Genomic DNA, 26,229 nt, shown 5'->3' with positions numbered 1-26,229 from the left:
CTCGCCACCACTAGAGAAAGCCCACGCAGCAACGAAGACCAAACGCAGCCAAAAATAAATTAAAAAAAAAAAAAAAAAGATATAATAAAAAGTGTAATTGAGAAATAAATTTTATTTGCAAAAACGCATCCCTAAAAATACCTGCACAGGGGCAGGAGGGTTTTAATGTTTTCTTCTTCATATTTTCCTGTGTCCTAAGTAATCTGCAAAGTACATGAAGCTAAATGGTCCCCACAGGTATATCATGCCCCTTGTTGGCACTATTAGTCTTCTGTATCTTTATCTGGAGGATTCTGTGCCTCCCATTCCCTCACTTAGATAGAAGCTAAGTGCTCTCCTTGCACTAAGGTTTGCTCATCTTTCAAATGCAGTTTACCTTCTGTCCCTCTCCTGTAACCAGGTAGCACCGTCCCAGCATAAATCGACAGGAACCAACATTGACTTGACACCAGGGATGTAGCAGTTGAATATAATCCTTAAAGGCATAAAAGATGTTTTCTGATTAGAGAATAAATATTCCTTAAGGACATACTCATTTCCAAGTTCTTCACAGAGGGAGAGAAGATAGTGGTCAATCAACACAAAAAAGTCGTATTTCCAGAAATCATCTGGAGATTAAAACCGAATCCTGTTAATCCATTCTTATACTAGGTTATTAGACACTCTAAGAAAGCAAACAGGACTGCAGTAACACTAACACATGTAAACAAACATGCACTTTCCATCTTAGCAATTTTCCAACTTCTGGTATTTACTGGTTCAACTGACTACATTCCAGTGAAGGATTTATATGAAGACAATGGTATGTTTTCTTACTATAAAGAGATGCAATAAAGAGAACTAACAAAGAAATACTCTATAAAAAATTGTTAGGAATGATACTGCCAAGAGGGAAGTAAAGAAAATCTCTCTGGGGTATGTTTCAGTGTAAATGAGTGTACATTATTGTGGTTCTTACTATCAGCCCAATTAAAATGCAGGAAACATTTACAAAGAAGAAGTCCCAGAAATCCGATTCTTTACAAGAATGACTGTCCTGAAATGTTCAACAGTACTCACCTGCAATTGTACATACTGACAATTTCCCATCAAACATTCTAGAAAGAGGCAACCAGGATTGCTAGGCCATCTAGTCATTGGTTAAGGAGATTATTTACTGTTTTGGCAAAACTTAAATATATCAATACATGTTAGGCATCAAACTCCATGAAATGGCTTAATTTTTAAAAAGAAGGTAAAGAGGGGCTTCTCTGGTGGCGCAGTGGTTAAGAATCCGCCTGCCAGCGCAGGGGACACGGGTTCGAGCCCTGTTCTGGGAAGATCCCACATACCACGGAGCAACTAAGCCCCTGCACCACAACTACTGAGCCTGCGCTCTAGAGCCCGCGAGCCACAACTACTGAAGCCTGCATGCCTAGAGCCCATGCTCTGCAACAAAAGAAGCCACCGCAATGAGAAGCCCGCGCACCGCAACAAAGAGTAGCCCCCGCTTGCCGCAAGTACAGAAAGCCCGCGCACAGCAATGAAGACCCACTGCAACCAGAAATAAAAATTTTTTAAAAATTAATTAATTTGTTAAAAAAAAGGTAAAGGGAAGGTGGCATGGCACACGTCCTTTCTACGTAATTATGTAACTTTAATGTTAGACAAGCATAGTGGAAAGGTTAGATACTAGGAACCTAGTCACCTAGATTGGAGCTCAATTAACAATGGACTAAAGCATGTATTTCATCCCTGGGTGGTCACTTCTAATTCTAGCTAGTATATTGCACAAGCATACTATGCCAGTGGATACACAGTACCTAACACAGCGCCTGGCATACAGAGCCATTCAATAAATATTTGATGAATGTATGTTTTAAAAGAGATCTAGGGCTTCCCTGGTGGTGCAGTGGTTAAGAATCTGCCTGCCAATGCAGGGGACACGGGTTCAAGCCCTGGCCCGGAAGATCCCACATGCCGCGGAGCAACTAAGCCCGTGTGCCACAACTACCGAGCCTGCACTCTGGAGCCCGTGAGCCACAACTACTGAAGCCTGCACACCCTAGAGCCCATGCTCCACAACAGGAGAAGCCACTGTGATGAGAAGCCCGCGCACCGCAATGAAAACTAGCCCCCGCTCACCGCAACGAGAGAAAGCCCGCGTTCAGCAACAAAGACCCAACGAAGAGTAGCAACGAAGAGTAGCCCCCGCTCACCGCAACGAGAGAAAGCCCGCGTTCAGCAACAAAGACCCAACGCAGCCAAAAATTAAAAAATAAAATAATAAATAAATTATAAAAAAAAAAAAAAGAGAGATCTAGGTATCAAATGTGTGTGCACCAATAAAATCTGGCTCAACTCCTGAGCAAAAAAACAAATTAAAAGAAAATAAAAATTGAGATATCTGAAAATAAATATCATCTCTTGTTGGGAGGATAAGCACCCAACCTCATTAAAAATCTTCATTACACAGGCAGAATATTACTGAATCTTAGACTATTTGGATAAAAGAAACCATTCAACTGGCTTTTAAATGAAAGGATACAAAAGCTGCAATAAATAATTGGTAATTGCAGTAATCATCTCAGGCCAGTTCAACCCAGTCTGGCTTAGAGGTGCCTTTGGTTGAGAGAACAGATGAGATATAATGTGTTTTCTTGCAATTTCTTGGAAGAATAACTCCACAATTGTCTGAGGGCTAGATACTTAAAAATAAAAAGTTTTAACAGTCACCAACTTGTGATAGTAGTATCAATTTTCAATTAAGACAGTCTACCGATTCATTTTATGCCTGTAACAAAGAACATTTTTTATTTCAAATATAAAATGCATCACTGGTGTAATCAATGCCAATATAAATAAAAGCAATCTGTAAACTATGAAGTACTATATAAATGCAATAAAAAAACCACTTAACATTGTAGTCATTCCTTTTCTCTAGAAAGTGTTTCCAGTAGGTACAGTCCTAAGATTCTAAGTTTTATACCAAAACAATAGAAAATAAATTCTCCAGAATGGTTCTCAAGCATGAGAGAGGGCTCCTTTTGAATATTTGCTGATGAAGACAAGATTACAAAAGCTATATGAACTTCGCAAATTAAAAAAAAGATTTTGTTGAATTAATCACTGGAGTGTCAATATTCAATGGAAAAGCAGCAGTGCATATAAACACATGCGATACCCTTCATTTATGTCTGATCTAGGGTTACACCTGCACAAACCTCTTGTCACAACCAGAGGTCTCAGGACACAGCTTGCTTGTACCCTCTCAAAGTGAAAGCACAGCCTAACTGACCTTTCCAAAGCAAAGGTGGCAAAAGACCACTTTAATGAATATGCAATAAATGCCAAACTTGAAATCAAATGCTTACCAAACTTATTTGCCATTAAAGCACCAGAGTCAGTTAGTTCCAGTACTGATAAATGTTGAAGATTAGACTCCCTGTGAGGAAAAGGAAAACAAAAAAACAACAGCTCAATAAATTCTCCTATGCTAAACATTACTTCAACAAGTTAGCCTATCAAGAACACTGTCAATTTTATTAACAAATTACACATGAAAGCTCCACTGAAAGCACAAAAAAATCTGGAAAATGACCCATGGTTTAGATTGTTGCCCATCGTATCATTCAGTGATCCTTCAATGAGAAGCCAGAGCAGAAATTTCTTAAGACCTCCATGCCATGAAAATCTTTCCCTTGCCAGAAAAAACAAAATGGCTTATCTAATTGAAATGTGAGTCTTGTAGGTACATATTGAATTTTCTTTCTTCTTTTGGCTATAAAGAATCTCAGCCTACCCTTAATAACTAGCACATTTTTATGTGTGGTCTAACCTTCCCCATGACCTCATCTTATTATTCTGCCTTCAACAGGATTTGTCTTTGCATTATACATACACATATATAATAAATATATATTTATTATTTTCATCTTAGAAGTTGCCTTTAACCTTTATAAAATGAAGTATCTGAAAGCTCTGAATTTTAAAGGCATATCACTGCTATAGCATAACTTTAAAATTTTTTTTCTTTCAGACAATGGAAAAAATAATTAAGCTCACAATTTATTTCTAAAATAATTAGAACAATGAAACTTACAGTGTGTCAACTGGAACATCAGTTGCCAAGCACTGACTTCCCCACTTAATGAGGTAATAAGATAAGAGTAGGGGAGCTGTTCGATGTAGTAGGTCTTGCTGAGCTTGAAAGAGCTGACCAGCTCCCAAAATCACCTATACAGGGTGGGTGGGTGAGACAGTAAATAGTAATTAGTAATGATAACTCTTAGGTTCAGGTGGAGGTAAAATAAAATAACAAACACAGTTACAAAGGGCATACATAAAAGCAACACACACACATACATAAAAGCAACACACGTATTACATTTTGGGGTAGCAGGCGGCAAAAATATCTACCCATTTAACAGTACAAAATAATAAAAAATAGCTCACCATGTCATGGGAGCTGATGGTGAAAAAGAAAACAACAACAAACAGCTTAACTTTCATTAAATCTGTAGGTTCAGGACTCAAGAAGAGTAACAGGGAAATCTAAGTCCTTTCTTAAGCTTCTGGTCTTGGGTAAAAATAGGTATGACCATTAGAGGAAAATTTTACAAGAATACCAAAAGTTTTAAAAATGTGCATAACTTTGGGACTTCTCTGGCGGTCCAGTGGTTAAGACTCCGCGCTTCCACTGTGGGGTGCACAGGTTCATCGATCCCTGGTCGGGGAACTAAGATCCGTATGCCACGCGGCGTGGCCGAAAAGAAAAAAAAAATGTGCGTTAACTTATGACCAATCAATTCTAGTTCTTAGAATTCATCCTGGAGATATAGTCAAAGGGGTACAGAAAGTTCTATCTATAAGGAGAAAACTGGCAACAACCTGGATGGCCACAGGATTGGTTGAATAAATTAAAATTATAGTAGGTAACTATTAAAAATAATGTTGTATAAAAATACTTAGTAACATGTGAACATGCTGGTGAGATTTGTAAAGAGGAAGAATAAAAACAACCAGATTCCAAAAAATAATATATAGCATATACTAATTTTCTAATAAAGTTTAAAAACTATTTGCAGAGAAAAAAAATGGGTGTATAACAAAATGTAAATAGCGGGACTTCCCTGGTCCAGTGGGTAAGACTCCACGCTTCCAATGTAGGGGGCCTGGCTTTGATCCCTGGTTGGGGAACTAGATCCCACAGGCATGCTGCAACTAAGAGTCCGCATGCAGCAACTAAAAGATCCCGCATGCCTCAACGAAGGCCCAGAGCAGCAAAATAAATAAATAAATAAATATTTTTTAAAAAAATGTAATAGTGGTTATCATTGGGTAGAAGATTACAGATGAATTCCCTGGTGGTCCAGTGGTTAGAACTCAGGCTTTCACTGCCAGAGTCTGGGTTCAATCCCTGGTTGGGGAACTAAGATCCTGCAAGCCATGCGGCAAACAAACAAACAAAAATACCCCCCAAAACTTGAAGAAATGGAAGAATCTACAAAGATTAAAAAGAACTTTGTTAGTAAGGGCTGCCCGAAGTGACAGACTCTCAGGAAAAGTTCCTGTTTCTCCTTGGTGGTCCTAAACAAATCATCTTCCTAAATGTTTTTTCCTTATTTTTACCTGAAATTCTGCCATTAGCAATGTATTTGAGTTAATAAATTCTGATTTAAAAAGTATAAATATCCCTGGGAGCCCCAAAGGCCTTTCAGTTATTTATACATTAACATGAATTAGTTTAATTAGATTGCTTCCTTGTCAGGTTTAGATGAGTGAGATAAATGGGACTTCTGACAGTGGGCAGAAAGGTAATTTTTGAACATAAAACATTCAGTAGCAGGGGAGAAGAGGGCAGTAGTATGGCAACAAGAGTCTGGTGGCCTAAGGGGAATACAATGGAAAAGGATGCAGAGGATGGAGTTAGGAGGACCCTCAAAACAAACTCTATAATCTTAAAACTGCTTAGGGTAAATCCTGTACTGCAGAAAAAGAGAAGTTCTTTTTCTTCTTCTTCCCCTCTCCTCCACACTAAATGGTACCCTGCTATCACATCCAAAGTTGTACTAATAATACTACATTTTGGGAGAGCCACCCTAGGAAATTATCCCACCATTATATATACAAAGGTTAAGAGTAAAACAACCTGCTTCATATATGTTCTTAATCTGTAATTTTAGGTTATCATGTTTACTCATTCTTAATTCAACATGTATTTATAGAGTACCTACTAAGGGCCAAGCATGGGGGATAGAGCAGTGAACAAAGACAGAAGTCTCTGTGCTCTCAGAGCTGACATTCTGCTATGTGCCTGTAGGTCAAGAAGAGGTTTCAGATGTTACAAGCTTTCCCTCAAGTAGTACTTACTGCATCTCCTAGCCTCATTAGTAGCTGCTGTAAGATCAAGAGGTCTCGGCAGATGAGGAAGCGAGTACTGGCAATTTTACACACACTTCTGCACAGAATACGCCCTGCTGTGCTACTACCATAGAGCTGGGAAAGATTCATTCGAATATTCAAAGGCTGAGCTGTAATTAAAAAAAAAAACAAAACAGTTAAATGTATCACTGTTTTCTCTAAATCAGAGAGGTACATTTGTTGTTTTGTCATTTACCTGGATTGAATCCCTTTTCCATTTCCACTTCTGTTTCATAATCCATTTCCCGTATAAGAAGTCCAATGGCATGGGTTGGGTTCCTAATCTCTTGTAGTTTACTACAAATATCCTCCATCACATTGTCTCTATAAGGAAATTAGAAAACTCCTATTACTACCGAGAATATATAAGATAGACTCTATATGCCATATAAGCTAAATGCTCTATGAAACAGGAAAACCAGCCATACAATAAAGGAGTAGAGATAATCACTCTGGTGTACAAGATATTTATACTCCATGTAGCAAATTTTCCCGCATTTTTTTTTTGGAAATGACAGACAAAATGAATGTGAGAAAAATACTTTTACATTTTAGAATTTATAGCTCAGTTAATAGCCAGACCATAATTCATGAATCTGTTTCCAAACCTGAATTCATGTATTAGATTTTCTGTTTAAAAGCTGAAATACCTACTTAGAATCATGGCAACTCACTTTAACTTTAAGCCTCTACTTTGTACACACTTCAGTGTACATTAAAAACCTGATTTTGGGGGCTTCCCTGGTGGCGCAGTGGTTAAGAATTCGCCTGCCAATGCAGGGGACACGGGTTCGAGCCCTGGTCCGGGAAGATTCCACATGCCGCGGAGCAACTAAGCCCGTGAGCCACAACTACTGAGCCCACGCGCTGCATCTACTGAAGCCTGCGTGCTCTAGAGCCTGTGCTCCGCAACAAGCCGCCACAATGAGAAGCCCGCGCACCGCAACGAAGACCTAATGCAGCCAATAAATAAATAAATAAATAAATAAATAAAATTGTTAAAAAAAAAAAAACACAAAAAACCCCCCTGATTTTGGCACTAAGAACTGCTAAATTTCCATTAGGAAATGGACTTTACCCTAAATTCTCCTTACACATCAATAGTGATCAAATCTTCCAGAATCTGTTCTGCTGCCTTTTCTGGAGACTGTAGGTTGTAACAACTCATTTCCATCATTACTGACATATCCATAGTTACTGACTCTCCAATCAGCCGAAGGCATTTTATGAGACATACGACATCCCGAGCAACATCCACATCTATAAGCAAGAGAAAGTTGACATTCATGTCTCAAGCCAATGAAGAGCTGCTAGCTAATATTATATTAAATTAAAATATTAATAATTAAATGCCAGGTATCTATCTGAGGTCTTAAAGATGTTTAGGCCTCTTCAGTTTCCCCTAAAATATCTACAGTGTGGTAAATTGGCCAGGAAAGATCACAGTGGAAATCAATGTTTTCTGCATTCATTTGAAAGAAAGCATAGGGTTCATGGCGGAAAGGGCTTAAATACAGACATAACAATTACTATTACCATCAGATATGGTTGTCTCATCCTCTGTCAAAAGATTCTCATCAGGTAGGAGATATAAATGATCCACTAAGGAGGAAGGCACAAGGAAAGACAGGTACCCCTGGAAATACAAATCTTCCAGTTACATTTTTTTTTCAGTGAATGTTTAAAGATAAAAAATAGTTGAGACCTGAATCTTATCATGAGCTAACCCCAGACAAATTCAAATTAAGGGACACTCTACCAAACAACAGGCGTAGTCTTCAAAAAAAATGTCAATGTCATGAAAGACAAAGAAAGGCTGACAACAGCTGGAGATTAAGCTAAAGAAACCTGACAACTAAATATATGCAAGATCTTGGATTAGATCCCAGATCAAGAATAAAAATTGTAAGCACAACTGGTAAAATCTGAATATAAACTGTATAATATTATATCAATATCAAACTGCCTGATCTTTAAATTGTGCTGTGGTTATATAAGAATACCCTTGTGCTTAGATACATTTACACTAAAATGTGTAAGGATTAAGGGGAATGATGTTTACAACTAACTCTCAAGTGGCTCAGGAAGAAAAAAACATATCTATAGAAAGAAAAAAAGCAATGGAAGTTAATGAACAGTGAATCTGGTTGAAGAGTATACAGAAGTTCTCTGCATTACTCTTGTAACTTTTAAATTAGAAATCACTTCAATAAAAAACAAGATGCAAAAAAGTATAAATAATGCAGAAGAATATTTAAACAAAAATGAACTATAATTTTAGGACCCCCGCCCAACAAAATACCCACCAAAATCCTAAAAGCTAACTACAATATACAATAGACACTACATTCTGAAAGACCCACTGAACAGTCTAAAGGAGTTCTTCTGTTATGTTTCTGCTCTCTTACTTTTTTCAGCAGGCACACCATGTTTGTGTGTGGATTCAAATGTAGGGCAAGAGGATGAGAAAGGGCTTCTTGATACTGAAGACAACAAGCATAGAACTTGCACCAGAATTCCTGTTGTAAATTTCGGAACTCTTCCTGGGAAAATTCATACTCTGTTACACTTCCTTGGAGCTGCCAACGAAAAAAAAAAAAGAAACTCTTGATACCATTTGGGATCTTTCTCCCCCCAAAACATAATTGTTTAATATCATTTTACTAAGCTATAGGCAAATGAATATCCCTTATGCATTACATGCCATAGACTAATTAAAAGGTTTAGACATTTATATTTCTTACTAACAAGGTCCAATGAACAATTTGAACAGTTTCTCAGTACCAATCTGCTCCATAGGGAGATGAGAGAAATTATCATTCTTTCTTTACCCAAACCTTACCTCACTTTCAACAGCTAAAGTAACTTCTTTCTTTAGTTCATTCCAGGAGAGATCTAAATTCCTGTCAGTTCCTCGACAGAAAATCTAAAAATAAAACAGGCACAAAGAGACACTTTAGAGTATCACATAATACTAAAAACTGAATGAAAAATACTCCAGGTCAGAAGATACTGAGGTAATATACTATACAATAGAGACTGGACATGCCTGAAACACACATTTACTCTTAACATTGTGCAAATAATTTCTTTTTATAAATTTATTGATTGATTGATTGATTGATTGCCTGCATTGGGTCTTCGTTGCTGCCCGTGGGCTTTCTCTGGTTGTGGTGAGTGGGGCTACTCTTTTTTGGGGTGCTCGGGCTTCTCACTGTGGTAGCTTCTCCTGTTGTGGAGCACGGGCTCTAGGCACATGGGCTTCAGTAGTTGTGGCTTGCGGGCTCTAGAGCGCAGGCTCAGTAGTTGTGGTGCACGGGCTTAGTTGCTCCACAGCCATGTGGGATCTTCCCGGACCAGGGCTTGAACCTGTGTCCCCTGCATTGGCAGGCGGATTCTTACCCACTGCGCCACCAGGGAAGTCCTGTACAAATAACTTCTAATTGTGAAATCATAGCAACTTTGAAATAGTTTCTATAGTCCAGAATAAACTGTAGAAGCTCATGAATCTGTAAGAATTATAATTGGGTACATCTGGATCATTACAAAAAGCAAAAGGAAACATAATGGCTATTGCTTAGCTGGAGGAAGATATAAGATGTTGCCAAATATATACATCCTGACTGGCACAAAGGTGAGCTAGAGTAGTGGTGGGGTAGGTCACTCTAATGGGAATGATTCTCCTAAGGCAAAGCTTATGAGCAACGCCTTACTGATTATTCAATATATCCGCGTGCAAGAGATACCATGAGAAATCATACATGTGATTACTGTTAATAAGGGCTGGGGCTTCCCTGGTGGTGCAGTGGTTAAGAATCCGCCTGCCAATGCAGGGGACACAGGTTCAAGCCCTGGCCCGGGAAGATCCCACATGCCACGGAGCAACTAAGCCCGTGCGCCACAACTACTGAGCCTGCGAGCCACAACTACTGAGCCGGCGTGCCACAACTACTGAGCCCGCGTGCCTAGAGCCCGTGCTCTGCAACGAGAGAAGCCACTGCAATGAGAAGCCCGTGCACCGCAACGAAGGGTAGCCCCTGCTCACCGCAACTAGAGAAAGCCCACGCTTTCTCTAGCAACGGAGACCCAACACAGCCAAAAATGAAAATAAAAAATAAATAAATTAAAAAAAAAAGAAGGGCTGATGAGATGAAAGAAATAATACCTTAGAAGAAAATGACCATGTCATCCTGGAGTTTTATTAGAGAGAAAACAGAAAACATAGAATAGCCAGATATTTAAGAATGTACCTAGAAGAAAAGTCAAGGATCTGGAAACCATATCACCTGAGAGAAAGTTAAGGAACTGGGTATATTTTTAGCCTGCAGAAAGATAACATGGAAGGATTCTTAAAATATTTGAAGGGTTGCTTTATAGAAGAGATATGTTCTATGAAGCTCCCAAAGAAAGATGCCATCTAAACGATGGGGGGTTAAATTTGATCTAATATTGGGATGAACTTTTTTTTTTTTTGGTCGTACTGCACAGCTTGTGGGATCTTAGTTCCCCAACCAGGGATTGAACTTGGGCCCGGGCAGTGAAAGTGCCACGTCCTAACCACAGGACTGCCAGGGAATTCCCAGGGTTGAATTTTTAAGTGGCACAGTTTTGAACAGTAAGTCACAAAAGAGCTGGTGAGAGACTTGTCACTGGAGGCAGACACAACTAGAAGCTGAACAGTCTGTCAGAGAAGCCTCAGAAGGTATTTCTGCTTTGTGTGGGAGGTCAGATCAGGAGATTCTAAGGAACTTTTCAATTCTACGAGTGATTATTCCATTTTAAATTCATGAAGCTAAGTAGCAATTTACGGAAGCCTAAGTGACTTTAAAGTAAAGAATTCTTTTGGAAAACGTTAAGCATCTCTTAAACCATGTAACTTTGAAGCTCAGATTATTTTCTTGAACCTGAACCAAGTCAGACCTTCACTGTACTAACAAAAGGGTAAAAACAGTACCATCAAACCTACCCAAGAAAACTTCTTTCAAGTATAGAGAGTATATGCAGTGTAGTATGGTATATCTTTTTATAATAGTGTAGGTACAAGTTTCTCTTTTTACTACGGGCATGCTTCACTAGTCATTGGGAAAGTGCCCTTAATCCTATCTCCCCGCCTGGACTCTTGCTATTTTTATGGGAAGAACATTTAAAAAAATTACAATAGCATTTATAAACACATGTATATACAATTGCAAAACTATGTTTGGTGTTAGTATATGCAAAACAACAAAAATTAATAGTAATCATTAATTATATAATAATAGCAATAAAATAAGAGAGTCTTAAATGAACACTAAATATTTTCTCACTGACCTGTAAAGCTTTACATAAAGCTGCATTAATGAATCGCCCTGGTGTAAAAAGACTCTGCAAATACATCTCCTGTTAGAACATTGAAACAAGAATTAGTATCATTCTAAAAAAGATAAAATTTGGAAAAATCTGAATGAACAATTCAACACATTAAAACCAAAGGCTGCATTCCTATTACATGAATGTGGAAATTCTGCCCTTCAGCATTTGAGCAGTAACAAGCGGCAGAGCAGTCATATATTTTCACACTGTGAAGCCTGCAGTGTCTTTGAGTCAACTAGATGTACTACACTGAGAATGCCGTATTCCTCATGGTGCACTTCAATGGGTTCCACTGGAAAACACAGCTTGTCAAATGCCAATCTTAAATGCAAGAGTTGTATCTAGTTTATTAGTGATAAACACTGGTAAGAGAATAATTAAACTAAGCTGGTTTCTACACCATCCACAAAAGAACTCATATTATGGTTTACATATAAAAGAAAAGGAATTGATAGTAATAGGTATTATATGTAACAAACAAACAAAAAAAACTGCAATAAGCTCTCACAAGTGGGGAAATGAAGTAGAGAGAACAAAATGGAAAGTCTCATACTGCCTATGGTCTCATTTTGACCAAATTTTATAAACCAGATTTGCCAATAAGTAGCAAACCTAGATGACCTTCATTCAAATTTCCTTCCTTCTACTGGGAAGATATTTATAAGATGACCAAAATGGAGAAAAACAAGAATTTTAATAATTAGCATGTGATTTTGGCTTTTAGACAAAAGTTAAGTGCCAATAAACTCTTGGGATTAAAAATTTTGCAATATTCAATTTCAGATATTCAAAATGGGTTTTCCAATCCTACAAAGAGTCATTGTTTCAGACCCAGAGCCCATAATCTTTAACTCATTTTAATATTAATGCATCAACTGAAAGTTTTTCTTCCATTTATCTTGAGGATGTCCTTGAAAAACAGGGAAATTGGCCTGTTTTGCTATTGCATTACCTTTTAAAGTTATGTTCATCATAGCTTATACCTCTTACGTCTAGTTTTTATGCATATATTCACATGGTTAGTATAGTGGACACCTACTGTCTGTGCCTGCCTAGAATTCATTTCCCCTTCTTTTACTAACAAATCCCTTACCTTTCTCTGAAGAACCATTCCTCCCGTACCCATAGCCAACTGACTTCACCCTCCACAACAGCAAGGCCCATGCTGGACATGCTTCTCATGCCAAGCCAGAATATTCTATTCCTTCTGATCAGAGTGACTATGCCAGGAATTAGCACATGACTAAAGCCAGGCCAGTGTCAACTCCAGGACCTGGAACAGAAGTGCTCTCTTTCCCCTGGGGTTGCTAAGTTCACAGAAGGCAAGCTTGCTCAGAAAGCCTGCCGGACAATAAACCCAACAAGGAGGAAAGCAGAATTGAGACAAAGGAGAGATCAAGCCCTGAAGGCATTGTTCCAGCCATGGCTGAAACCAGGTAACTCTGAACTTCCCAGCAGCACAAGCCAATACATTCAGCTTAAGTCAGTTTGAGGTGGGTTTCTTTCATCTGCAGCTGAAAGAGTTCTGCTAATACAACCGGTTCTTCTCAAACTAATGATCAGGGTGAATCATCTCCTTACATAAGATTTTAGCATTGCTTACTCTGGGGTCTTGATCATCTCTGATAATGATTTCTTCCTCTGGCAGAGGCTGCATAAAAACTGGATTCCACTGACCTGCAACATTACTACAGAGAGAAAAAGTACATCAGTCTACATAAAGATGATGAATAAAAATGAAGCTTATGTTGTTGGCAGTATTTGAGCAGGGAGGGTCCCATCACTGAACCTCTGCAACTACTGCTTGATCAATTCTATTAAAAAAGTTTCCAAAAAAAGAAACATATTCATAGCAGAGTCTGGACTATAGAAGTGCTCTTACTTGTTCTAATAGGCACCTTCCCAAAATTAAAACTCTAAACACAAATCTACAAATAATAGGTAACTTTCATTCTGCATTTACCATATGCTACACATTATACTAGGTGCAATTCTAGATACTATTCATGTATACCTTATGATAACTCTTTGAAGGATACATTGCCCTCATTTTTAAGATGTCAAAAGTGAGGTTTAGGGTATCTCACAGCTAGTAAGTTGTACAACCAGGATTCAAACTCTCACCTGACCGCAGATTCTTTGCTTGAATGCCATCTATAAGGAGTACTCTCTATCTTCTGAGGTGTGGTTCAGGGTCAATCTGGGGGCAACCACTCTTAGAATTCTATTCTAGAATATAGGGTCATGAGAGACCCCCTTGAGCTCAATTAGTTTACAGTTGACTCTTGAACGACATGGGGGGGTTACAGGTGTCGACCCTCTGTGCAGTCAAAAATCCATGTATAACTTAATCAAGCAACTGCAGATCAAACAGTACTGCAGTATTTACTACTGAAAACAATCTGTGTATTAAGTGGACCCCCCACAGTTCAAATCCATGTTGTTCGAGGGTCAACTGCAGTTCCAGGGACGTCAAGCTATGTCCCAGGGAATCCTCCACAGGTGTTTCAGGGACTACACAAGTGTTTGATTCAAAATTTGTTTTTAAATGTATTTTGTAACTATTAAAAATGTTAAAATGAATATCAAGTACATTAAAAATATCAGATGTTCCAAATATATCTAATATTAGAGTTATCAACATGTTAAACTGTGTTATAATTTTATATTCATAAAATACTGGTTTTGTTATATATTGGAGTTCATTATCTTTTGAAAAAAAAGGGATTCCTGCTTTAAAAAAAAGTTTGAGAGGCACTGTATTTGTCCAATCTACTTCTCATCTCATGAGGAAACTGAGACCCCAAAGGGGCTGCAGTGTCTTTTGGAAGTTGTGGGTATCAGAAATAGTCTTTGCATAGAAACAAAGAAAATGCACAGATTAGAAGCATTTGGGGCCTTTCTCGCTCCCTGGCCATCTTGGCAGCTGCTCTCGGTTGGGGGTGTCCTGCACCTCAGGCAGGAACATGGTGCCCGCGAGGAAGACAAAAAAGCCGCTGGAGTCGATCAACTCTAGGCTCCAACTTGTTATGAAAAGTGGAAAGTATGTGCTTGGATACAAGAAGACTTTGAAAACGATCAGACAAGGCAAAGTGAAACTGGTCATCCTTGCCAACAACTGCCCAGCCTTGGGGAAATCTGAAATAGAGTATTATGCCATGTATCCATCACTACAGTGGCAATAATATTGAACTGGGCACAGCGTGTGGAAAATACTATAGTGTATGCACACTGGCTATCACTGATGCAGGTGATTCTGATATCATTAGAAGCATGCCAGAACAGACTGGTGAGAAGTAAATCATGCACAACTTTTCTTTAATAAAACCAGCCAGAGCTTGTTTAAAAAAAAAAAAGAAGAAGTATTCTGGTTATGTGCTATCTCTCCCAAAAAAGATGGTATTTTCTTCACCTCTTTCCAACTCTAAGAATCCTTATTTTGTCCTAAAATCATAGGTAAGAAATAACAAAAAATGAAAAAGAAGGTATGTCAGAAAATAGGCAAACCCGGGTCTGAATCCTTTAACTGCGAACATTTGACTTTTGTTCTACATAAAAAGCTCTCCTTCTTTTCTCAGTATGAATTTGCTCGGGTAAAGCAGAATGACAGAGGGGAGGGACCCGTACTGTTCAAAGTTGATATATTTCACAACTGTCTGGTTCTCAGCACCATGCCACAAGGCCCAGATATCCGTAGAGGTTAAGGCAAAGTCAATCAGTGTCTCCTAGAAGGAAATGTAGGGGGAAAACAAATAAACAAAACCTCTTGTTAAAACAAGAAAGAAAAGGTACTAAGTTATGGTGACTTAAACTTGTATTAGTAGGAGAGGTAAAAGCATGAAAACAAAAGACAGTACCACGTGAACTTGGTAAAATCCAAATGAAATTTTTTTGCATGAAGTTTCATTAAATATTCCATTTTAAGGTTTCAATCCCATTACAACATAGTTAAGTTAGCCAATGTTTCTTTCCTGTACTTCCATGATATTCAAAGGACGACTCAACCTACCTGAGATGTGAATAGTGAGGAAATGTGATCTAGGCTATAGCGGTTATTCTCAGTGCTCACCAACTGGAAAATGCAGAACTGTTAAAACACAAGTGGATAATTCAGTACTTGAAATAACCAACATGCTATTTTTCTATGCAAGACTTACTAGCATTCAGAAGCTAATTTTTTAAAAAAAAGTATGGTAAAATACATGTAGCATTTACCATCTTAACTATTTTTAAGTGTACAGATTAGTAGTATTAAGTATATTCACATTGTTGTGCAACTGAACCCCAAAACTTTTTTTCATTTTTTCAGAACAGAAACCCTGTACTCATTAAATAACTCCCTATTCCTCCTCCCCCCAGCCCCTGGCAACCAGCATTCTACTATGACCTTGACTGCTACATAATGGAATCTTAACAGTATTTGTCTTTTTGGGACTATATTTTTACTTAGCATAACATCCTCAAGGCTCATCCATGTTGCAGCACGTGTCAGAATTTCCTTCCTTCCTTTCTTTTTTCGGCTGCATGGCATGTGGGATGTGGGATCTTAGTTCCCCGACCAGGGATTGAACCTGCGCCTCCTGCATTGGAAGTGCAGTGTCTTAACCACTGGACCACCAGGGAAGTCCCAGAATTTCCTTCCTTTTTAAAGTTGAAGAATATTCCATTTTATGTATATACCACATCTTGTTTATCCATTCTTTCATCGATGAAGACTTAGGTTGCTTCCACTTTTTTGGCTACTGGGAATATTGTTGCTATGAACATGGGTGTACAAACATCTCTTAAAGACCCTACTTTAATTCTTTTGGGTATATACCCAGAAGTGGAATTGCTCGACCTTATGGAAATTCTGTGACTAATTTTTTGGGGAACTGCCATGCTGTTTCCCATAGTGGCTGCAGCATTTTATATTCCCATCAGTAATGCACAAGGGTTCCAATGTCTCCACATCCTCTCCAACACTTGGTATTTCTGTTTTTTCCCCCCATAGTAGCTATCCTTTTGGGTATGAGGTGGTATCTCACTATGGTGAGAAACCTATTTTTAAGTTTATATTTTTACCAAAGTACCAAAAATAATTTAAAACATACACACAATACAAATCAACTCTAGTCAATCTTCATTAAAAATAAAACCTTATAAACAGCTGGGCAAGATGGCGGAAGAGTAAGACGTGGAGATCACCTTCCTTCCCACAGATACAGTAGAAATACATCTACACGTGGAACTGCTCCTACAGAACACCCACTGAACGCTGGCAGAAGACGTCAGACCTCCCAAAAGGCAAGAAACTCCCCACGGACTTGGGTAGGGCAAAAGAAAAAAGAAATAACAGAGACAAAAGAATAGGGACAGGACCTGCACCAGGGGGAGGGAGCTGTGAAGGAGGAAAGGTTTCCACACACTAGGAAGCCCCTTCGCAGGCAGAGACTGAGGGTGGCAGAGAGGGGAAGCTTCAGAGCCACGGAGGAGAGCGCAGCCACAGGGGTGCGGAGGGCAAAGCGGAGAGATTCCCGCACGGAGGATCGGTGCCGACCAGCACTCACCAGCGCGAGAGGCTTGTCTGCTCAGCCGCCAGGGCGGGCGGGGGCTGGGAGCTGAGGCTCAGGCTGCGGTCGGATCGCAGGGACAGGACTGGGGTTGGCGGTGTGAACACAGCCTGAAGGGGCTAGTGCGCCACAGCTAGCCGAGAGGGAGTCCGGGAAAAAGTCTGCAGCTGCCAAAGAGGCAAGAGACTTTTTCTTGCCTCTTTGTTTCACGGTGCGCAAGGAGAGGGGATTCAGAGCGCCGCCTAAACGAGCTCCACAGACGGGCGCGAGCCGCGGCTATCAGCGCGGACCCCAGAGACGGGCTCGAGCCACGGCTGTCAGTGCAGACCCCAGAGATGGGCAGGAGACGCTAAGGCTGCTGCTGCCGCCACCAAGAAGCCTGTGTGCGAGCACAGGTCACTCTCCACACCGCCCCTCCTGGGAGCCGGTGCAGCCCGCCACTGCCAGGCTCCTGTGATCCGGGGACAACTTCCCTTGGAGAACGCACAGCGCGCCTCAGGCTGCTGCAACGTCACGGCTCGCCCGGCACTCCGTGCCCCTCCCTCCCACCGTCCTGAGTGAGCCAGAGCCCCCGAAGCAGCTGCTCCTTTAACCCCATTCTGTCTGGGCATGGAACAGATGCCCTCAGGCGACCTACATGCAGAGGCGGGTCCAAATCCAAAGCTGAACCCTGGGAGCTGTATGAACAAAGAAGAGAAAGGGAAATCTCTCCCAGCAGCCTCAGAAGCAGCGGATTAAAGCTCCACAAACAACTTGATGTGCCTGCATCTGTTGAATACCTGAATAGACAACGAATCATCCCAAATTCAGGAGGTGGACTTTGGGAGCAGGATATATTAATTTTTCCCCTCTTCCTTTTTTTGTGAGTGTATATATGTATGCTTCTGGGTGAGATTTTGTCTGCATAGCTTTCCTTTCATCATTAGTCCTAGGGTTAGGTCTGTCGGTTTGTTTTTTTTTTTCTATTTTTACTTAAAAAATTTTTTTTCCTAATAAATGTTTTCTTAATAATTTTTTCCTTATTTTCTATTTTTAGAAATTAAAAAAAATTTTTAAATAAGTTTTTTCATATTTTTTATTTTAAAAAATTAAAATTTTTTTTCTTAATATATTTTTTCTTATTTTTTATTATAAAAAATTAATAAATCTATTTTTAAAAATTAAAAATATTTTTTCTTAATAAATTTATTCTTAATAATTTTCTTTCTTATTTTTTATTATAATAGCTTTATTTTATTTTATTTTATTCTCTTTCTTTCTTTCTATTTTTTTCTCCCTTTTATTCTGAGCCGTGTGGATGAAAGGCTCTTGGTGCTCCAGCCAGGCATCAGGGCTGTGCCTCTGAGGTGGGAGAGCCAACTTCAGGACACTGGTCCACAAGAGACCTCCCAGCTCCACGTAATACCAAACGGCGAAAATCTCTCAGAGATCTCCATCTCAACATCAAGACCCAGCTTCATTGAACGACCAGCAAGCTACAGTGCTGGACACCCTATGCCAAACAACTAGCAAGACAGGAACACAGCCCCATCCATTAGCAGAGAGGCTGCCTAAAATCATAATAAGGTCACAGACACCCCAAAATACACCACCAGACATGGACGTGCCCACCAGAAAGACAAGATCCAGCCTCATCCACCAGAACACAGGCACTAGTCCCCTCCACCAGGAAGCCTACACAACCCACTGAACGAACCTTAGCCTGGGGACAGATACCAAAAACAATGGGAACTACGAACCTGCAGCCTGTGAAAAGGAGACCCCAAACACAGTAAGATAAGCAAAATGAGAAGACAAAAAAACACACAGCAGGTGAAGGAGCAGGGTCAAAAGACACCAGACCTAACAAATGAAGAGGAAATAGGCAGTCTACTTGAAAAAGAATTCAGAATAATGATAGTAAAGATGATCCAAAATCTTGGAAATAGAATAGACAAAATGCAAGAAACATTTAACAAGGACGTAGAAGAACTAAAGAGGAACGAAGCAACGATGAAAAACACAATAAATGAAATTAAAAATACTCTAGACGGGATCAATAGCAGAATAACTGAGGCAGAAGAACGGATAAGTGACGTGGAAGATAAAATAGTGGAAATAACTACTGCAGAGCAGAATAAAGAAAAAAGAATGAAAAGAACTGAGGAGAGTCTCAGAGACCTCTGGGACAACATTAAACGCACCAACATTCGAATTATAGGGGTCCCAGAAGAAGAGAAAAAGAAAGGGACTGAGAAAATATTTGAAGAGATTATAGTTGAAAACTTCCCTAATATGGGAAAGGAAATAGTTAATCAAGTCCTGGAAGCACAGAGAGTCCCATACAGGATAAATCCAAGGAGAAACACGCCAAGACACGTATTAATCAAACTATCAAAAATTAAATATAAAGAAAACATATTAAAAGCAGCAAGGGAAAAACAACAAATAACACACAAGGGAATCCCCATAAGGTTAACAGCTGACCTTTCAGCAGAAACTCTGTAAGCCAGAAGGGAGTGGCAGGATATACTTAAAGTGATGAAGGAGAAAAACCTACAACCAAGGTTACTCTACCCAGCAAGGATCTCATTCAGATTTGATGGAGAAATTAAAACCTTTACAGACAAGCAAAAGCTGAGAGAGTTCAGCACCACCAAACCAGCTTTACAACAAATGCTAAAGGAACTTCTCTAGGCAAGAAACACAAGAGAAGGAAAACACCTACAATAACAAACCCAAAATATTTAAAAAAATGGGAATAGGAACATACATATTGATAATTACCTTAAATGTAAACGGATTAAATGCTCCCACCAAAAGACACAGACTGGCTGAATGGATACAAAAACAAGACCCATATATATGCTGTCTACAAGAGACCCACTTCAGACCTAGAGACACATACAGACTGAGAGTCAGGGGATGGAAAAAGATAGTCCATGCAAATGGAAATTAAAAGAAAGCTGGAGTAGCAATTTTCATACCAGACAAAACAGACTTTAAAATAAGGACTATTACAAGAGACAAAGAAGGACACTATATAATGATCAAGGGATCGATCCAAGAGGAAGGTATAACAATTGTAAATATTTATGCACCCAACATAGGAGCACCTCAATACATAAGGCAAATACTAACAGCCATAAAAGGGGAAATCGACAGTAACACAATCATAGTAGGGGACTTTAACACCCCACTTTCACCAATGGACAGATCATCCAAAGTGAAAATAAATAAGGAAACACAAGCTTTAAATGATACATTAAACAAGATGGACTTAATTGATATTTATAGGACATTCCACCCAAAAACAACAGAATACACATTTTTCTCAAGTGCTCATGGAACATTCTCCAGGATAGATCATATCTTGGGTCACAAATCAAGCCTTGGTAAATTTAAGAAAATTGAAATTGTATCAAGTATCTTTTCCGACCACAACGCTATGAGACCAGATATCAATTACAGGAAAAGATCTGTAAAAAATACAAACACATGGAGGCTACACAATACACTACTTAATAATGAAGTGATCACTGAAGAAATCAAAGGAGAAATCAAAAAATACTTAGAAACAAATGACAATGGAGACATGACGACCCAAAACCTATGGGATGCAGCAAAAGCAGTGCTAAGAGGGAAGTTTATAGCAATACAAGCCTACATCAAGAAACAGGAAACATCTCGAATAAACAACCTAACCTTGCATCTAAAGCAATTAGAGAAAGAAGAGCAAAAAAACCCCAAAGCTAGCAGAAGGAAAGAAATCATAAAGATCAGATCAGAAATAAATGAAAAAGAAATGAAGGAAACAATAGCAAAAATCAATGAAACTAAAAGCTGGTTCTTCGAGAAGATAAACAAAATTGATAAACCATTAGCCAGACTCATCAAGAGAAAAAGGGAGAAGACTCAAATCAACAGAATTAGAAATGAAAAACGAGAAGTAACCACTGACACTGCAGAAATACAAACGATCATGAGAGATTACTACAAGCAACTCTATGCCAATAAAATGGACAACCTGGAAGAAATGGACAGATTCTTAGAAATGCACAAACTGCCGAGACTGAACCAGGATGAAATAGAAAATATGAACAGACCAATCACAAGCACTGAAATTGAAACTGTGATTAAAAATCTTCCAACAAACAAAAGCCCAGGACCAGATGGCTTCACAGGCGAATTCTATCAAACATTTAGAGAAGAGCTAACACCTATCCTTCTCAAACTCTTCCAAAATATTGCAGAGGGAGGAACACTCCCCAACTCATTCTACGAGGCCACCATCACCCTGATACCAAAACCAGAAAAAGATGTCACAAAGAAAGAAAACTACAGGCCAATATCACTGATGAACTTAGATGCAAAAATCCTCAACAAAATACTAGCAAACAGAATCCAACAGCACATTAAAAGGAGTATACACCATGATCAAGTGGGGTTTATTCCAGGAATGCAAGGATTCTTCAATATACGCAAATCAATCAACGTGATACATCATATTAACAAATTGAAGGAGAAAAACCATATGATCATCTCAATAGATGCAGAGAAAGCTTTTGACAAAATTCAACACCCATTTATGATAAAAGCCCTGCAGAAAGTAGGCATAGAGGGAACTTTCCTCAACATAATAAAGGCCATATATGACAAACCCACAGCCAACATTGTCCTCAATGGTGAAAAACTGAAACCATTTCCACTAAGATCAGGAACAAGACAAGGTTGCCCACTCTCACCACTATTATTCAACATAGTTTTGGAAGTGTTAGCCACAGCAATCAGAGAAGAAAAAGAAATAAAAGGAATCCAAATCGGAAAAGAAGAAGTAAAGCTGTCACTGTTTGCAGATGACATGATACTATACATAGAGAATCCTAAAGATGCTACCAGAAAACTATTAGAACTAATCAGTGAATTTGGTAAAGTAGCAGGATACAAAATTAATGCACAGAAATCTCTTGCATTCCTATATACTAATGATGAAAAATCTGAAAGTGAAATTAAGAAAACACTCCCGTTTACCATTGCAACAAAAAGAATAAAATATCTAGGAATAAACCTACCTAAGGAGACAAAAGACCTGTATGCAGAAAATTATAGGACACTGATGAAAGAAATTAAAGATGATACAAATAGATGGAGAGATATACCATGTTCTTGGATTGGAAGAATCAACACTGTGAAAATGACTCTACTACCCAAAGCAATCTACAGATTCAGTGCAATCCCTATCAAACTACCACTGGCATTTTTCACAGGACTAGAACAAAAAATTTCACAATTTGTATGGAGACACAAAAGACCCCGAATAGCCAAAGCAATCTTGAGAACGAAAAATGGAGCTGGAGGAATCAGGCTCCCTGACTTCAGACTATATTACAAAGCTACAGTAATCAAGACAGTTTGGTACTGGCACAAAAACAGAAATATAGATCAATGGAACAAGATAGAAAGCCCAGAGATAAACCCACGCACATATGGTCACCTTATCTTCGATAAAGGAGGCAAGAATATACAGTGGAGAAAAGACAGCCTCTTCAATAAGTGGTGCTGGGAAAATTGGACAGGTACATGTAAAAGTATGAAATTAGAACACTCCCTGACACCATACACAAAAATAAACTCAAAATGGATTAAAGACCTAAGTGTAAGGCCAGACACTATCAAACTCTTAGAGGAAAACATAGGCAGAACACTCTATGACATAAATCACAGCAAGATCCTTTTTGACCCAGCCCCTAGAGAAATGGAAATCAAAACACAAATAAACATATGGGACCTAATGACACTTAAAAGCTTTTGCACAGCAAAGGAAATCATAAACAAGACCAAAAGACAACCCTCAGAATGGGAGAAAATATTTGCAAATGAAGCAACTGACAAAGGATTAATCTCCAAGATTTACAAGCAGCTCATGCAGCTCAATAACAAAAAAACAAACAACCCAATCCAAAAATGGGCAGAAGACCTAAATAGACATTTCTCCAAAGAAGATATACAGATGGCCAACAGACACATGAAAGAATGCTCAACATCATTAATCGTTAGAGAAATGCAAATCAAAACTACAATGAGGTATCATCTCACACCGGTCAGAATGGCCATCATCAAAAAATCTAGAAACAATAATTGCTGGAGAGGGTGTGGAGAAAAGGGAACACTCTTGCACTGTTGGTGGGAATGTAAATTGATACAGCCACTATGGAGAACATTATGGAGGTTCCTTAAAAAACTAAAAATAGAACTACCATACGACCCAGCAATCCCACTACTGGGCATATACCCTGAGAAAACCATAATTCAAAAAGAGTCATGTACCAAAATGTTCATTGCAGCTCTATTTACAATAGCCAGGACATGGCAACAACCAAAGTGTCCATCATCGGATGAATGGATAAAGAAGATGTGGCACATATATACAATGGAATATTACTCAGCCATAAAAAGAAATGAAATGGAGGTATTTGTAATGAGGTGGATGGAGTTAGAGTCTGTCATACAGAGTGAAGTAAGTCAGAAAGAGAAAAACAAATACAGTATGCTAACACATATATATGGAATCAAAGGAAAAAAAAAAAAAAAGGCCATGAAGAATAAAGACACAGGCCTACTAGAGAATGGACTTGAGGATATGGGGAGGGGGAGGGGTGAGATGTGACAGGGTGAGAGAGTGTCATGGACATATATACACTAACAAATGTAAAATAGATAGCTAGTGGGAAGCAGCCGCATAGCACAGGGAGATCAGCTCGGTGCTTTGTGATCACCTAGAGCGGTGGGAGAGGGAGGGTGGGAGGGAGGGAGATGCAAGAGGGAAGAGATATGGGAACATATGTATATGTATAACTGATTCACTTTGTTATAAAGCAGAAACTAACACACCATTGTAAAGCAATTATACTCCAATAAAGATGTTTAAAAAAATAAAATAAAATAAAACCTTATAAAATAATTCATGTTTAGTATTTAACTCCATGGCCAAAACAAAAAATGTCAAACTCAAAAAATAATATTTGATGGACAATATTTTAAATAATTTTTTGATAAAGAAAATGCATTATAAACTGATAAGAGTGATTAAGATTCTATCCTTATAACACAAGCAACTGTTCACAAGGAAGTACTAAAAGAAAAATATACAGTGAGAGTCCTTTTGAGAGAAAAATAGGAGTGTATGAAATATGAGAAATATATGTAATGCTCATATTCATTCTAGCCTAGAGCTGTATTTACAAGCTGAATATCTCAACCCATTAGTGGGACATGAATCAAATTTAGGCAGTCTCAACCAGCATTAAAAAAAAAAAAAGAGGGCTTCCCTGGTGGCACAGTGGTTGAGAATCTGCCTGCCAATGCAGGGGACACGGGTTCAAGCCCTGGTCTGGGAAGATCCCACATGCCGCGGAGCAACTGGGCCCGTGAGCCACAACTACTGAGCCTGCGCTTCTGGAGCCTGTGCTCCACAACAAGAGAGGCCGCGATAGTGAGAGGCCCGTGCACCGCAATGAGGAGTGGCCCCCGCTCGCTGCAACTAGAGAAAGCCCTCGCACAGAAACGAAGACCCAACACAGCTAAAAATAAATAAATAAATTTATAAAAAAAAAAAAGAAAAAAGAAAAATAAACAAAGTATCAGAGTTTATCAGTTCATCACTCATGGTAAAGGTAAACACGTTTCATGAAAACTATTTTCTGTTATATGCCCATCACCACATATGTATATACTAGGTAGCAATGCAAAATATTGTAGATTCTAGCCAAAAAGTTGGAAAAATGCTGGTCCAGTGCAGTGCTCCTCAAACTACCTGTGGAAAGGAACAGTGGGTTTTTTTTCTTTTAATTTCTAATCTGTTCCAGACTGATACTTTTATGAAATACAGAAACCTTGAATGTCTGTGGCAACATCACTATAAAAGCTTCTAATGCATTCTCTCACTTTCTGTATTTATCTATCTCACTGCAATCCAGTAACAAATAATCTGTGTCCCAGGACCATTCCACAGACCACACCATAGGTCTACAGGACTTCTGTTTGAGATTTTTATTAGTGTCCTAGATGGAAATACAGATGGCATATTTATAACACTGAGGACATGCTGCTGGAAATGATTAAATTAATGCACTTATTAACAGAATTAGAACCCAAAGAACGAAAAGAAAACCAAGAAGAAACAAATGAAATTAACAGGAATGGGTGTAGGGCTTGCCTGGTGGCGCAGTGGTTAAGAATCCACCTGCCAATGCAAGGGACATGGGTTCAAGCCCTGGTCCCGGAAAATCCCACATACCACGGAGCAACTAAGCCGATGCACCACAGCTACTGAGCCTGAGCTCTAGAGCCCGCGAACCACAACTACTGAAGCCCACGAACCTAGAGCCCGTGCTCCACAAGACAAGTCACCACAATGAGAAGCCCACATACCACAACGAAGAGTAGCCCCGCTCACCACAACTAGAGAAAGCCTGCACACAGCAATGAAGACCCAACACAGCCAAAAATAAATAAATAAATAAATAAATATATTAAAGAAAAATTGGAATGGGTGTAAAATATTACAGAGATTAAAAATAAAAACCTTCAAATGTGCAGATTAGGGAGAAAAAAAAATGCTTAAGAGCAGTTTTTGCTCAAAAAAAGAAGGAAAAAAAGAAAGACCTCAACTTCATTATACTCTGAATAGGCACAACAGTATTACATGGCTGCTAAAAGTGTATCTGATTTTAGGCTTCATTAATAGAACCATAATGCTCAAACCAAAGGAGGTAATAGCTCAGCTCAGTTTGATACCACTCCTAGAATAGCATATTCAATCTCAGTCTAATGTTTAGAGCAGTGGTTCTCAAAATATGGGCCATAGATTCCTAGAGGTCCCTAAGACTGTTTCAGGGGATTAGTGAGGTCAAAACACTTTTCATAATAATACTGCATCATTTGC

General features: G+C 38.9%; 1 protein-coding gene and 1 pseudogene across 5 annotated transcripts in view; one reads left to right on the top strand and one right to left on the bottom strand.

The window, feature by feature from the left end:
• The window catches only part of NUP160 (nucleoporin 160), a 61,343-nt gene that overhangs the window by 24,796 nt on the left and 10,318 nt on the right, over window positions 1-26,229 (bottom strand). For 2 of the 4 annotated variants that reach the window (XR_014231349.1, XM_082341095.1), the window contains exons 8-22: window positions 15,764-15,841; window positions 15,382-15,479; window positions 13,358-13,442; window positions 11,713-11,781; window positions 9,245-9,328; window positions 8,811-8,981; window positions 7,939-8,038; window positions 7,497-7,662; window positions 6,599-6,726; window positions 6,352-6,512; window positions 4,082-4,215; window positions 3,354-3,424; window positions 2,528-2,687; window positions 1,060-1,129; window positions 377-475 (exon numbers count right to left, since the gene is read on the bottom strand). Coding sequence is in view for 3 of the 4 variants with exons in the window: in XM_082341095.1 (XP_082197221.1) it covers window positions 377-475; window positions 1,060-1,129; window positions 2,528-2,687; window positions 3,354-3,424; window positions 4,082-4,215; window positions 6,352-6,512; window positions 6,599-6,726; window positions 7,497-7,662; window positions 7,939-8,038; window positions 8,811-8,981; window positions 9,245-9,328; window positions 11,713-11,781; window positions 13,358-13,442; window positions 15,382-15,479; window positions 15,764-15,841 (1,674 nt within the window). In the remaining variant the exon portion in view is untranslated. The other 2 variants (XM_082341096.1, XM_082341097.1) reach the window with 2 other exon arrangements.
• On the top strand, window positions 13,450-15,375 carry LOC309605450 (large ribosomal subunit protein eL30 pseudogene; annotated as a pseudogene). Its single transcript has one exon. The product of its transcript is annotated as a large ribosomal subunit protein eL30 pseudogene (transcript).

Source organism: Balaenoptera borealis (assembly GCF_965194805.1).
Source record: "Balaenoptera borealis genome assembly, chromosome: 11".
NCBI lineage: Eukaryota > Metazoa > Chordata > Mammalia > Artiodactyla > Balaenopteridae > Balaenoptera > Balaenoptera borealis.
Note: the sequence above shows the minus strand (reverse complement) of the source record. Positions and strands in the feature narration are given on the sequence as shown.